At 43.5% G+C, this 13,275-nt stretch overlaps 1 protein-coding gene across 50 annotated transcripts in view; it reads left to right on the forward strand.

The window, feature by feature from the left end:
* Positions 1-13,275, forward strand: part of LOC108645188 (putative GPI-anchored protein pfl2) — a 232,587-nt gene that overhangs the window by 164,661 nt on the left and 54,651 nt on the right. For all 50 annotated transcript variants that reach the window (XM_031905270.1, XM_031905271.1, XM_031905268.1 and 47 more), the window contains 3 exons: positions 3,678-3,707; positions 10,714-10,767; positions 12,485-12,523. In XM_031905270.1, the coding sequence (XP_031761130.1) occupies positions 3,678-3,707; positions 10,714-10,767; positions 12,485-12,523 (123 nt within the window). The remainder of the gene's footprint in view (positions 1-3,677; positions 3,708-10,713; positions 10,768-12,484; positions 12,524-13,275) is intronic.

The following is a 13,275-nucleotide window of genomic DNA, read 5'->3' on the forward strand; positions in this document are numbered from 1 at the left end:
GGGCCAACACAGACTTGATTAAATCCCACTGCAAAGTCCATATTGTGTTGCCAAAAGCTCATTAACTGTACTTTTCTATAATTACCACCTGCCCCAAGTAGGGGTTAATATTCGCACAATGTGATATTTAGCGCGTCTAAGAGGCACATTTACAAATCCACGAACGTGGCCCTTGGGCCGGGTTGGAGCTGCAGAGTGCCATTGAGCCCTATGGGAGACTTTCCTTTGGCCGGGTTGGAGCTGCAGAGTGCCATTGAGCCCTATGGGAGACTTTCCTTGGGCCGGGTTGGAGCTGCAGAGTGCCATTGAGCCCTATGGGAGACTTTCCTTGGGCCGGGTTGGAGCTGCAGAGTGCCATTGAGCCCTATGGGAGGCTTTCCTTGGGCCGGGTTGGAGCTGCAGAGTGCCATTGAGCCCTATGGGAGGCTTTCCTTGGGCCGGGTTGGAGCTGCAGAGTGCCATTGAGCCCTATGGCAGACTTTCCTTGGGCCGGGTTGGAGCTGCAGAGTGCCATTGAGCCCTATGGGAGACTTTCCTTGGGCCGGGTTGGAGCTGCAGAGTGCCATTGAGCCCTATGGGAGACTTTCCTTGGGCGGGGTTGGAGCTGCAGAGTGCCATTGAGCCCTATGGGAGACTTTCCTTGGGCCGGATTGGAGCTGCAGAGTGCCATTGAGCCCTATGGGAGACTTCCCTTGGGCCGGGTTGGAGCTGCAGAGTGCCATTGAGCCCCATGGGAGACTTTCCTTGGGCCGGGTTGGAGCTGCAGAGTGCCATTGAGCCCTATGGGAGACTTTCCTTGGGTCGGGTTGGAGCTGCAGAGTGCCATTGAGCCCTATGGGAGACTTTCCTTGGGCCAGGTTGGAGCTGCAGAGTGCCATTGAGCCCTATGGGAGACTTTCCTTGGGCCGGGTTGGAGCTGCAGAGTGCCATTGAGCCCTATGGGAGACTTTCTTTGGGCCGGGTTGGAGCTGCAGAGTGCCATTGAGCCCTATGGGAGACTTTCCTTGGGCCGGGTTGGAGCTGCAGAGTGCCATTGAGCCCTATGGGAGACTTTCCTTGGGCCGGGTTGGAGCTGCAGAGTGCCATTGCGCCCTATGGGAGGCTTTCCTTGGGCCGGGTTGGAGCTGCAGAGTGCCATTGAGCCCTATGGGAGACTTCCCTTGGGCCGGGTTGGAGCTGCAGAGTGCCATTGAGCCCCATGGGAGACTTTCCTTGGGCCGGGTTGGAGCTGCAGAGTGCCATTGAGCCCTATGGGAGACTTTCCTTGGGTCGGGTTGGAGCTGCAGAGTGCCATTGAGCCCTATGGGAGACTTTCCTTGGGCCAGGTTGGAGCTGCAGAGTGCCATTGAGCCCTATGGGAGACTTTCCTTGGGCCGGGTTGGAGCTGCAGGGTGCCATTGAGTCCTATGGGAGGCTTCCAAAATCATGCTAAGTCTGAAAGGTTTGCCCGCAGTTTACGAGCGATCAATGTGAAAAAGTTGCGACAAAATACGAGCAAACTGTAACGGCTACGAAAAAGTCGCGACAATTTACGAAAAAGTTGTAACAACGATGAAAAAAATCGCAAAAAATACAAAAAAGTTGCAAAATGTTCGTTTTCCTATCGGAATTTTTCCCATTCGGATTCATGGGTTTCTAAATCAGCCCCTAAGTGTTTGTGAATCATGCATTAGTATTATTTCTGCGCGCTAATTAAATTTCACACTACGCATGCGATATGTATCTTAACGCATGTGATAATACTTTAGTGAATTGCACGTTTTTCCGTGTCAATTTTAACACAAAAAAAGTGCGATAAAACTTATGAACCTTTAGTGAATTAACCCTATAATGAGAATTTTTTCATTCTTCTTTCTTATGATCTTTGTTAGAAAAATTAAATATAAGGGAGCTGATACAAGAACGAAAGAGTTAATACTTTGAGTCTGCATGTAAGTTCCCGAATCTATACAAGCGTCAAACTGTCTGCGCTAAGTTTAGTGTATAGCTTCCTGCTTTATTGTTCATATTTCACATGTGGTTGAGGACATGCATCACAATGTAACAGATTCTTACAACTAAAGAGAATATTCATATCCCTAGATAATTAACTTTTACCGTAACAGACATCCTGTTAGTCTCAGATACATATATAGAAATGTATAAATATTATAATCATTGTGAAGGTATATATGCTCTGGCACTTGCATGTTGAAACTCAGACAACCTCTGAAGCAGACAGCCACTGGGCTTCTGTGAGCTTGTCTCCCGCGGCTTCTTTTCTTATCAATAAATATCTTACCGATTCCTAAGCCCTGATTTGGAGTTAATTGACAAAGGGAAGATCATTTTTCCTATCAATCTTTCATTCTGTGTTCCCTTTGATATTTTTGTTTGTGCCATTATTTCTGGGTTCCACCATTCCGTTTCTCTTATTTGTGTCCTATTTGTTCACCTTTGAAATAACTTTGTTTAATTCAGACAATGATAGTCTGAGATCATTTGCAACTGTTTGTTTATGGTTATTTAGGGCTCTGGCACACGGGGAAATTAGTCGCCCGCGACAAAACTTACATGTTCGCCGGTGGGATGGCGGGTCATGGCAACTTGGGGAGATTAGTCGCCCGTGACAGAGATTTGTCGCCTGTGTTTTTTCCCCTGGCGTTTTGGCGACAAGTCGCCACGACAATACACACGAAGAGATTTCATGCGAGTTGAGCCCCAGGCGATCTGCTACCCATGGTACCACTCAACAGTTTCCCCTGCCACATGTTTACTCAAGTCGCTCAGAAAAGGGTCTGTGTGCGATTTGTAACAGCAGGCGATTTGAAGTAGCCTCGTATGTTTTGACGCTGGCGATTTCCATTGGTTTAGCATTGGCGTCTTGTCGTTCATCTTGTCGCCAAATCGCTCTTTTAAAAATCGCCGGCGACAAATCTCCTCGTGTGCCAGAGCCCTTAGCATGTCTCAGGGATGGGGTTCCAGCTGTCTGCCAGGGGTTTAAATGAGAACATGAAAGGGGAATTGCAGAGGGACTGAATAGAAAGATAAAGAATAAAAAGTAGCAATAACAGTAAAATTGTAGCTTTTACAAACAATAGGTTTTTTAGCCGAAGGGGTCAGGGACCCCCATCTGAGGCAGAGGAGAAAGGCAAATAATTTAAAAACTATAAGAAATAACATGGCTTAGTTATCATCAAGTACAGTTCATTTGTTATTATTACAGAAACAAATTAAAAAAACAAAATCAATCAATTAGTATTTTTTTTAAACTTAGCATTTCTGCATTTCAAAGCTTTCTGGATAACTGATTTCTGTATAATGGATCCCTTACATTTAATTAAAGGATTGGATTTACTCATCAGGCAGAATCTGCCCCACCCCATTTGTTTGGTTTTAGCCTCCAGCAAAGGTGGCAGCCTTGGGTTTGTTTCTTCTGGTCTGGAATCTCAGGTTGTTCCCATTGGCCAAAGAGGCCACATCCACTTCTGTATTGCTTTTATATCCTTTGGATTTCTCCCTCTTTTCTACAATTTTCTCTATTTTTAAATTAGAAGGATAAGAATAAATGCACGGTAGCTACTGGTAACTGATATCCAGGCTTATGCTGGCCTGTAATACTGCCTCCTTAGGCTCAAGTACTTAGTGCCAAGGGCTCTGTTAAAATTAAATTAACACTTTTTTTCTTACTCTTTTAGTACCCGCACTACAGCAACCAGCAACTACAGGTAAAGTTACATCTATAAATGGCAATGAACTTTTCCTTGTCCTTTTTACTTGGTTATTGTATGTGGGATTAATAGTTGATGCAGCTGAAGCTGCTGTGCAAACTGCATATTAAAGAAAATTGTTTCATGGAAAACATTTTGAAAATTCTACATGTGGTGATTGAATTTTTGTTTCCAAGTTATTTTTATAACTACAAAATATATTTCCTGATCACAAAATATATCTTTAACCCAACAAAACAGAATTTGCTGCACAAAAAAACCCCATAATGGAGGGCCACATCCACTCCTGTCTTCCTTTTAAACCCTTTGGGTTTAATCCTTTTTTTGGGGAATTTTCTCCAACTCCTTCTGGTGGTAACTTGTAGTAATTACATCCTTAAATACTGTATGAAAACTCTCTGCTGCCACCTATTATTGAAAAGAAGTAAATTTATACTTACCGTAATTTACATTTCCCTTAGTCCCTGCGGCAGCAACCATGAGATTACATTCCCCTGTCAGGTAGGACAAGCAGATAGAGAGTTAAATAACAAAACCCCACCTATAAGTAGGAGTTCCTTACCAGCCTCTGAAAAAGTATTTAAAAAGTAACACAGACAATCATGCTTCAAACAATTTTAATGGGGGGGTAATTCTTGCTGCCGCAGGGACTAAGGGAAATGTAAATTACGGTAAGTATAAATTTACTTCTTCCCTTACGTCCCCTTGCAGCAGCAACCATGAGAACTAGCGAGTAATTTAGGGTGGGTCGAGGTTACACCGCCCTCCGGAGTATGCTGCTGCCAAAGGAAGCTTCCTGAGAGGCTGCGATGTCCACCCTATAGTGTTGCACAAAAGTATTAGGATTACTCCAGGTGGCTGCACGGCAAATGCTGTCTATTGACACTTCAGCCATCTCTGCCCAGGATGTTGAAATTTTCCTCGTGGAATGAGTTCTTATCTTAAATGGTGGAATAAGAACATCTTTAATATAGGCCATCTGAATAGTCTCCCGGATCCACCTGGCAATAGAGGGTCTGGAAGCTTTAAGCCCTTTTTGTTTCCCTGCAAAACTGAGAAATAGATTTTCCTCTCTCCTGAACGGCTTTGTTCGTTCAAGGTATATCTTTAAACTTCTCCCCACATCCAGTAGAACGAGCTGGCTATCTTGAGCTTGAGATCCTTGATTCACATACGGTAGCACAATCTCCTGATTAATATTACCAGCCGTAGACACCTTAGGTCTAAAATCAGGCAGAGTTCTCAATACCACTCGATCCGGCAAAAAGGAGATGTATGGTTCCTTGGATGAGAGGGCTTGAAGTTCTCCAATACGTTTAGCCGACGTGATAGCCACCAAAAAGAGAGCTTTGAAGGAGAGACATTTTAAAGAACAATCCTGAAGAGGCTCATAAGGTGATTCACAAAGTTTCTTTAAAACTAGCGAGAGATCCCATGTTGGACAAGGGTAGAGCACCCTAGGACGGATCTTGGATATAGCTTTCAAAAACCTCTTGACTAAGGGTAATGAAGAGAGCGGCCTATCCAAAAGGGCAGAAAGCGCAGAAATCTGTACCTTGATTGTATTAACAGCCAGCCCCTTGGAGAACCCTTCTTGAAGGAATTTTAGTACAGATTTGATTGGTGGCTGTCTATGGTTAATTTGATGGTTGCAACACCAGCTTTTGAATATTCTCCAATTCCTGGAGTAGATTCTATTAGTGGACTGCTTCCTGGAATGGATGAGGATATCAAATACTTCAGGCGATAAGTCCTGCTCTGTTAAAATGGACCTATCAGTCTCCAAGCTGTAAGTTGAAGTCTCGCAAGATCCTGGTAACATAGAGACTCCTGGGTCAATAGGGTCAGAAACTGGGGAAGAATCCAAAATTTCCGTCTGGACATTCTCATTAACGGTGCAAACCAGCTTCTCTTGGGCCAGAAGGGAGCTATTAGGATGGCATTTGCTTGATCCAACTTTATTTTCTGAATCACTCTTGGAATCATCGGAATTGGTGGAAATACATACACCAGGGGAAAGTCCCACCTGAAGGACATTGCGTCCAAGTAATCTGGCTGATCCAGTTTGTTGAGAGAGCAGAACATCTCCACCTTGCGATTCCTCCTGGTTGCCATCAAATCTATCACCGGCACTCCCCATAGACTAGAGATCTTGTGAAACATCCTGAAGTCTAGCGCCCATTCCCCTGGCACTGACAATCTCCTGCTCAGGCAGTCTGCCAAAATGTTGTCCTCTCCTCTTATATGGACTGCTGTCAACTGGACTACATTGTTTTCTGCCCATGACAGGATCCTGTAGACCTCCTGACTTAGGATAGGCGCTCTGGTACCCCCTTGCTTGTTGATATAAGCAACTGTTGTCGAGTTGTCTGACAATCTTTAGATGGGTTCCCCTTAGGCGGTGCTGAAAAAACTGAATTGCCTTGAAGACTGCTCTCAGCTCCCTGAAATTGGAGGACATTGAACTCTCCATGGGACTCCAGGCACCCTGAGCTGTCTTCCCATATAAGTGAGCACCCCATCCTTTCTGGGAAGCATCAGTGTTAAGGACAGTCCACTCCACCTGCTGGAACGTCGACCCCTTGGATAATCTGTTCTTCTGGAGCCACCACCCCAGCTGAAGTTTTGTCTCTCTGCTGACAATTATTCTGTCTTCTAGTGAGGACAACCAACAATCCCATCTCTTCAAGATCTCTGTCTGTAGGGGCCTCATATGAAACCTTGCCCACGGCACTGCGGCTATGGAAGAAGTCATCAGACCTAAGACTCTCATTGCTAGACGGAGAGAAATCTGTGGGAGCTCTATTATGTTGCGAACAGCATGTGTCAACCTGAGTATTCTCTCCTCTGGTAAGTATATTTTCATTTCTGCCGAATTGATGAGAAAGCCCAGAAATTGAATTTCCCTTGATGGAACAAGGGTCGATTTCTCCCAATTTATTATCCAGCCCAGTTTTTGGAGTAAGTCTGTAGTCTGAGTTAAATGTTTCTGCAGAAGTGTGGCTGATACTGCTGAAATCAGCCAATCGTCTAGATACGGGACCACTGAAATCCCATCCTTCCTCAAGACTGCTACCACCGAGACCACCAACTTGGTAAAAACTCGAGGGGCTGTTGTTATCCCAAAGGGTAAGACTCTGAATTGCAGGTGTAGAAGAGAGCCTCTGATTACCACCGCTATGCGAAGAAATCTCCTGTGGGGTGGGAACAATGGCACATGCAGGTAAGCATCCCTGAGATCTAAAGAAACCATGTGGTCTCCCCGATATATCACATTCATCACTGATTTGATAGTCTCCATTCTGAAGGACTTTTTCCGGATGTATCGATTGACAAAACTTAAGTCTATTATGGTTCTGAAGGAACCATTTGGTTTGGGCACTAAAAAAACCTTTGAATATGTGCCCTGAAATACCTCTAAGGGAGGAACCTTCTCGAGGACCCTTGAAGAAATAAACCCCTCTATAGCCTCCTCGAGGGCTAATTGTTTTGCAGACTGGGCCAAGGGAGTACGAAGAAACCTCTGAGGCGGACACTGATGGAACTCTATCCGATAGCCATCTTCTATAAGCTGGAGAACCCAGCTGTCTGTTATAGTCTCTTCCCATTCTGGTAGAAAAAAATGTCTTCCTCCAACTGGAAGAAGGCTTCTGGCGTCAGAAGGGTGACTTCTTTTTCTGGAAGGAGGGCTTGTCGCCTCCCTTGTTGAAAGAAGAATTCTTTCTGAAGGGACGAAATGAATCCTTATCTGATCTCCTTCTGTCCCTCCTAAAGGGCGACTCACGTTTAGGAGACCTTTTGGCTCTGAAAAACGAATTTTTATTCTTCCTCATATTTTCCTGAGGCAGACGTTTACTCTTGGCACCTGACAAGGATTCCAATAACTTGTCTAGTTCAGAACCAAACAGATGACCAGGCTCAAACCCCATGGTACACAGACTGTTCTTTGAAGCAACATCAGCTGTCCAGGTTCTTAGCCAAAGAGCCCTCCTAGCAGCGGTGGATAAGGCCATCGCCTTAGCTGACAACTTAATTCCCTCTAAAGTAGCATCACATAAAAAGTCCAGAGCCATATTGATTCTTGCAAGGGAATTGGACAAATCTTCTCTAGGAAGTTTATTGGCTACATCCTCACCAAGTTGTTTAAGCCAAAATCTAGTGGAGCGTGCAACACCTGATGCTGCCAGAGCTGGTTTACAGGCAGCAACTGCTGTAGCGTCTAAGAACACACTCTACTTTACGATCCATAGGATCCTTCAACCCAGATCCGTCCTCCACCGGAATTAAAGTCTTTTTGGAAAGTCTAGCAATTGCTATGTCTACCTTAGGAGGTGTCTCCCAGGCCTGTGACTCCTCCTCCTGCACTGGAAACAAAAGCTTGTGTCTTTTAGTTATTGTAGGCGCTTTCTCTGGATCTTTCCATTCCCTTTTCATGAGATCCTTCATGATGGTATGAATAGGAAAAGCTTTAGCTTTTTTTATAGTCTGAGAAGAGGTGTCTGCTTCTGTTCCCTCCAAAGAGTCCATTGTAAATCTGACACGCCTAATCAGCTTTGCAGTATTTTCTGTAGAGAATAAAGCCAAAGTCTCCTCCTCCTCCTCCTCCTCCTCCTCCGAAGAATCCTCCCCTGAATGATCAGGTGAAATTGTAACTGTCTCAATAGGTGATTGAGATGGATCAGCAAAGTTACTGGAGCTACTCCGTGATTGGGACATCATTTCCTTCATCGTGGTCTTAATAAACTCCTTAATCCACAGAGATGAGTCTGCATCCGGACTTTGTTTCTGTGCCACAAAAGCCAAACAGTCTTTGCATAATCTTTTCTCATATCCATCCGGTAACATGTCATCACATGCTCTACACTGTAGGTGTCTGGATTTTTTGTGCCTCTTAACCGCAGGCGTATCCTGAATAGGAGGGGTGGACATCTGAAAAGAATAATAAGTAATTGAGTGTAAGATCTAATCCACACAGCTGTTACCACAGCCCCCACCAACCTCTACACTACCTTACAGCCTACTCAGAAGGCTGCAGCCTAGGCAGGAGAGACAACTCTTGCAGGACCGTTCAGCTTCTCTTAGAACCGCCGTATGAGCCCAGGCACCGCTCCAAACAAAATACAGGTTTAAATCCCCTGTTCCTCGCCGCTTCCGCCTGTATCGGCGCACGCGTGACATCATCCGGGAGCGCGATTGAATCTGCGCATGCTCCAAGCAGCGCGCTTCCTCCACGGCCGCCATCTTAGTAATGGGCAGCCCTCGGCTGCTTTCCCTTACAGTGGCGCCGTTCCACCTAAGGACACACGCGTCCCTTGGATATTCTGCCCCTTGGACAGCTAATCCAGCGGTCCTCAAGTCCCCTCGGGACCTGGCACTTGAAAACCTAAAAGAAAAAAAGAAAGAGGAATTAGAAGGATTCCGCTTGACCTACCTCATAGGACAGAAAAAACACTATCAGAGGCTGGTAAGGAACTCCTACTTATAGGTGGGGTTTGGTTATTTAACTCTCTATCTGCTTGTCCTACCTGACAGGGGAATGTAATCTCATGGTTGCTGCCGCAAGGGGACGTAAGGGAAATATACATTACACATGAAATTTTAACCTTTTGTTACACTCTGACATATTTGTAGCTGATCCATCAGCCAAGTCACAAACTTGCCTCCTTTTCATGAATAAGGTGGGACAGTCATGTGTTCCTGTGAGAGTGCATGATTTGTTCTCGCTCTTTGGTTAATAATAAATGGGTTAGGCGCCATTTCATGCTTCCTGTATGTGTGGCCCTTGAGTACATGGCAATAGTAATACCCTTTGCATGGGATTCATCTGGGCCAAGCGTGAGTGTCTGTAGGCACAACATTCAAAGGGAATCCTGTAAATAATATTTCCAGAACTCACTTACACTTGTGTGTCATGAAGGCCTGCCGGTAACTCCAGGGCTCCCTTAGTGGATTGCATCATTAGCCCCAACTAACTTGCCTACTTATGCCATTATTAAAGCTGTGCCCCAGAACATGAACTGGAATATATTTGTGGTTAAGTATTTCAAACTAGATGCTTTAAGATTTATCATCAAGTAAAAAAAAATCTTGAACATTTGAATAAAATACTCTCCCACCTAAAACCAGTTGAGATTCTGTAGAAGTCAATGGTCGAGTTAATTAAAGGGGAATAAATCCCATGTACCCATGTTAGAACTGCCAGAGTGCCCACCCTTCTAAAACACAGCACTGTACCCCCCACTGTAGCCCTATTTGCCCCGCCCATTCCTACAATGCAGAGTAGCCGCATCTTGTGCCTCTCAATGTTCTCTGAGAAGCCTTATTGATAATGTATGTTGTGCATGGAAAAATGTGCCCGTTAGAGGGCGGCTCCGAGAGGGCCGTGTTTAATTGGATGTTGCAATTCTATAACTGGAAATGAAAACCAATACATACTGATTTGACATTTATAGCCTGCACCAATCAGGCTTGCTAGTAACAGGCTTCCATTCCCCCTACTGGGCTATAATCCCATCACTTCTACTGACTTCTTTACATTATTTTAGGAATCAGAACAACAGAAAAGTGCACCGAATAGCGATTATATTTACAAATAACACTTAAACCGTTTAAAATTTGTTCATGAGATAACACTGGAAAACTGCTTAGGCGTATATTTTATTATACAAAAGCTTTTGACACAACCATGCCTATTTTGTCACGACCACAACATTTATTTTTGATGTGTGACAATTTCAAAGAGAACTAAACCTTTAAAATATATATGGCTAGCAATGACTTATATATACTGAATTTATAAGACCAGCCTAAAGGTTCAGCATCTCTCTTAGTAATGATCCTGGACTTCAAAGTTGTCACATGAGCTAAGAATTAAATAGCTAAAATAACTATTTTTAGGTATAAATCCCAAGTAGCAGTGTGCACTTCAACTACAGTTTGTAGTTATGTTTGTCCCTGTGGAATTTACAGCAATTAATAACAGTTTTTTTTATTTTATAATCAGAAACCACTACTCCAATGACAAGCGGTACGTCAGCAGCGGGGACATCTGGCACCGGTAATAACATTATATTTATTTTGTACTTGAGCGATATATAAAGTGACAATAAGGAAGCTGGGAATAAGATACTGTGGGGAATCCCTACAGATTAGCCACAAGCCTGTCAGAGCATCAGAACCCTAAAGCTCACAGGATTTACTGCCCTGATTCCCCGAATATCTGGGCTCAAAGGCAGCAAATCATTGGTGTCTGCAAAGAAGAATCAGGTGCTTTGGTGCAGTGACATGAAAGTGACAGTTGTGCTTGAAAGTAGCAGATAGTAGGCTAAAGTAGTAAATGGTTCAAAGTTCACTTTTATAGAGGAAACAAAACTGGTAAACATAACTGTCAGGCCAGGCCATATTGCCCTGGCATGGCAAAGGATTAAACCCTATCACCATCTGGTCTCCCGTAGAGACCCTTAATTAAATATGCAACCTCGTCAGACTAGCCGTATCCAGCCATTTGTTGGGGCAGGGAGATGGGGGCCTTTGGTTTCTTTGATCTGTTGATCAAAGAGAGGCAAAGTGTGGACTAGACCTGCAGGGGGGAACAGCATACAGAAAATATGGATTATAGCAATGGATCCATATCTCCTCTGCTTTACGGTTGACATCCGCATAAATCACATAGGGTTTATGAGGAGGCCCCAGGCTTCCCAATGATACCAAACAGGGACTGCCTTTACCCCCCAGTTAGGGGGGATAGTTTTGGGGGAACTGGTACATGAGACATCCCTCATGTTTGGTATCATTTTGATCACCCACATATGGGTTAAAACAAGCCCCTACTTTCATATTAATGTTGGGTACCAATACCACTACCAATACCAAGTACCAATATTATATTACATAAACTGGCATGAGAAGTACAGCTCTACAGGGGGGGTCATCCGCTCCTGGGCACTCCCTCCTCATGCATACTGTAATAAGGGAGGAGCCCAGCAGGGCAGGTACTAGTTAACTAGTTAACACAGACCCAGGTACTAGTTAACTCATATTTTGGGGCTCCATGTTTTGTTGGATTGTGAATTCACTTTTCCTAAACTCTTGCCTCAGGAGGGAACAAGCTAAACTCGGTAACGTACGTAGGGTTTCTCTGTGTTTTTTATCCCCTTTTATTTTAATGACTGTTTTGTATACTGTATATGTGTGTCTCTTTTTGTAACATTTTTTTAAATTTCACTGTTTACCCTTGTAATATTAAATATAAAATTTAATAAACTGTCCTTTGGCTCTGTATCGATCCCTACGGACCTTGTATGACTGCTCAGGCTTAGGTACTGTAACTACTGGGCTGTATGTGTGTTGAGTGGGGGGGCAGTTCTGTGTAACTACTAATTAACTAGTGGACTGTCAGTAGGACAGTGTGTATGTAAATTAACCGTGGCTGCTGGTGTGTGTGTGGAAGTAGTAGAACTAACCCTCACTGTAGTAGGAAAGTTTGTGTATGATATATCTGGGTAATTAGGTTTCTATCACCTGTTAATGATAGATGCTGGCAGTGAATAGTTGTATTTAGGGCGGTGGTGTGTTTGGGGGTGCTGGATGTTAGTCTAACCTGTGTGACTGAGTGTAACCCCTTGTTGCCCTGTCCCGGTGTCAGACACATCTTCTAGTGCGTTCATGACAATAACAATGCAAAAATATGCTAAAATAATCTCAGGAGAATAAAAAAATTAGAATAACGTATATGTATATACTGTAGGAATTTATATTTGATCTTTTTTGTTTAGGACTCATGACAGCAGAGAAAAGAGCCACATCCGGCACTGGTAATAACCTTATATTAAGTTCTTATAATCCCCCCTGTCCTTGTACGGTTTTCATATTTACAATACGAGACAATGCAGTAGATTTATTAAAATGTAAGATTAGCGCACACCACAGAAAGATTTACCCCCTTTTTAATAATTCTTATGGGATTTTTAGAAGTATAACCATGAAAGTAACAGACAACTGAAGTCACAAATTGTCCATGTCTTTGCTGTTACCCTGATGCATTTGATCAATTCTGAACAATCTGATAAATCAAACAGGTAGTTAATATTATCCTTCCCTATCATTGTAAAGCTTATGTATTTCCAATATATTACAGGTATGGGACCCATTATCCAGAATGCTCGGGACCTGGGGTTTTCCAGATAAGGGGTCTTTCTGTAATTCTAATCTCTTACCTTAAGAGTACTAAAAAATAATTTAAACAGTAATTAAACCCAATAGGACTGTTCAGACATAATTATATCTTAGTTGGGATCAAGTACAGGTACTGTTTTATTATTACAGAGAAAAGGGAATCATTTAACCATTAAATAAACCCAATAGGGCTGTTCTGCCCCAATAAGGGGTAATTATATCTTAGTTGGGATCAAGTACAGGTACTGTTTTATTATTACAGAGAAAAGGGAATCATTTAACCATGAAATAAACCCAATAGGGCTGTTCTGCCCCCAATAAGGGGTAATTATATCTTAGTTGGGATCAAGTACAGGTACTGTTTTATTATTACAGAGAAAAGGGAATCATT

This window comes from Xenopus tropicalis, chromosome 7, assembly GCF_000004195.4.
Source record: "Xenopus tropicalis strain Nigerian chromosome 7, UCB_Xtro_10.0, whole genome shotgun sequence".
Lineage (NCBI taxonomy): Eukaryota > Metazoa > Chordata > Amphibia > Anura > Pipidae > Xenopus > Xenopus tropicalis.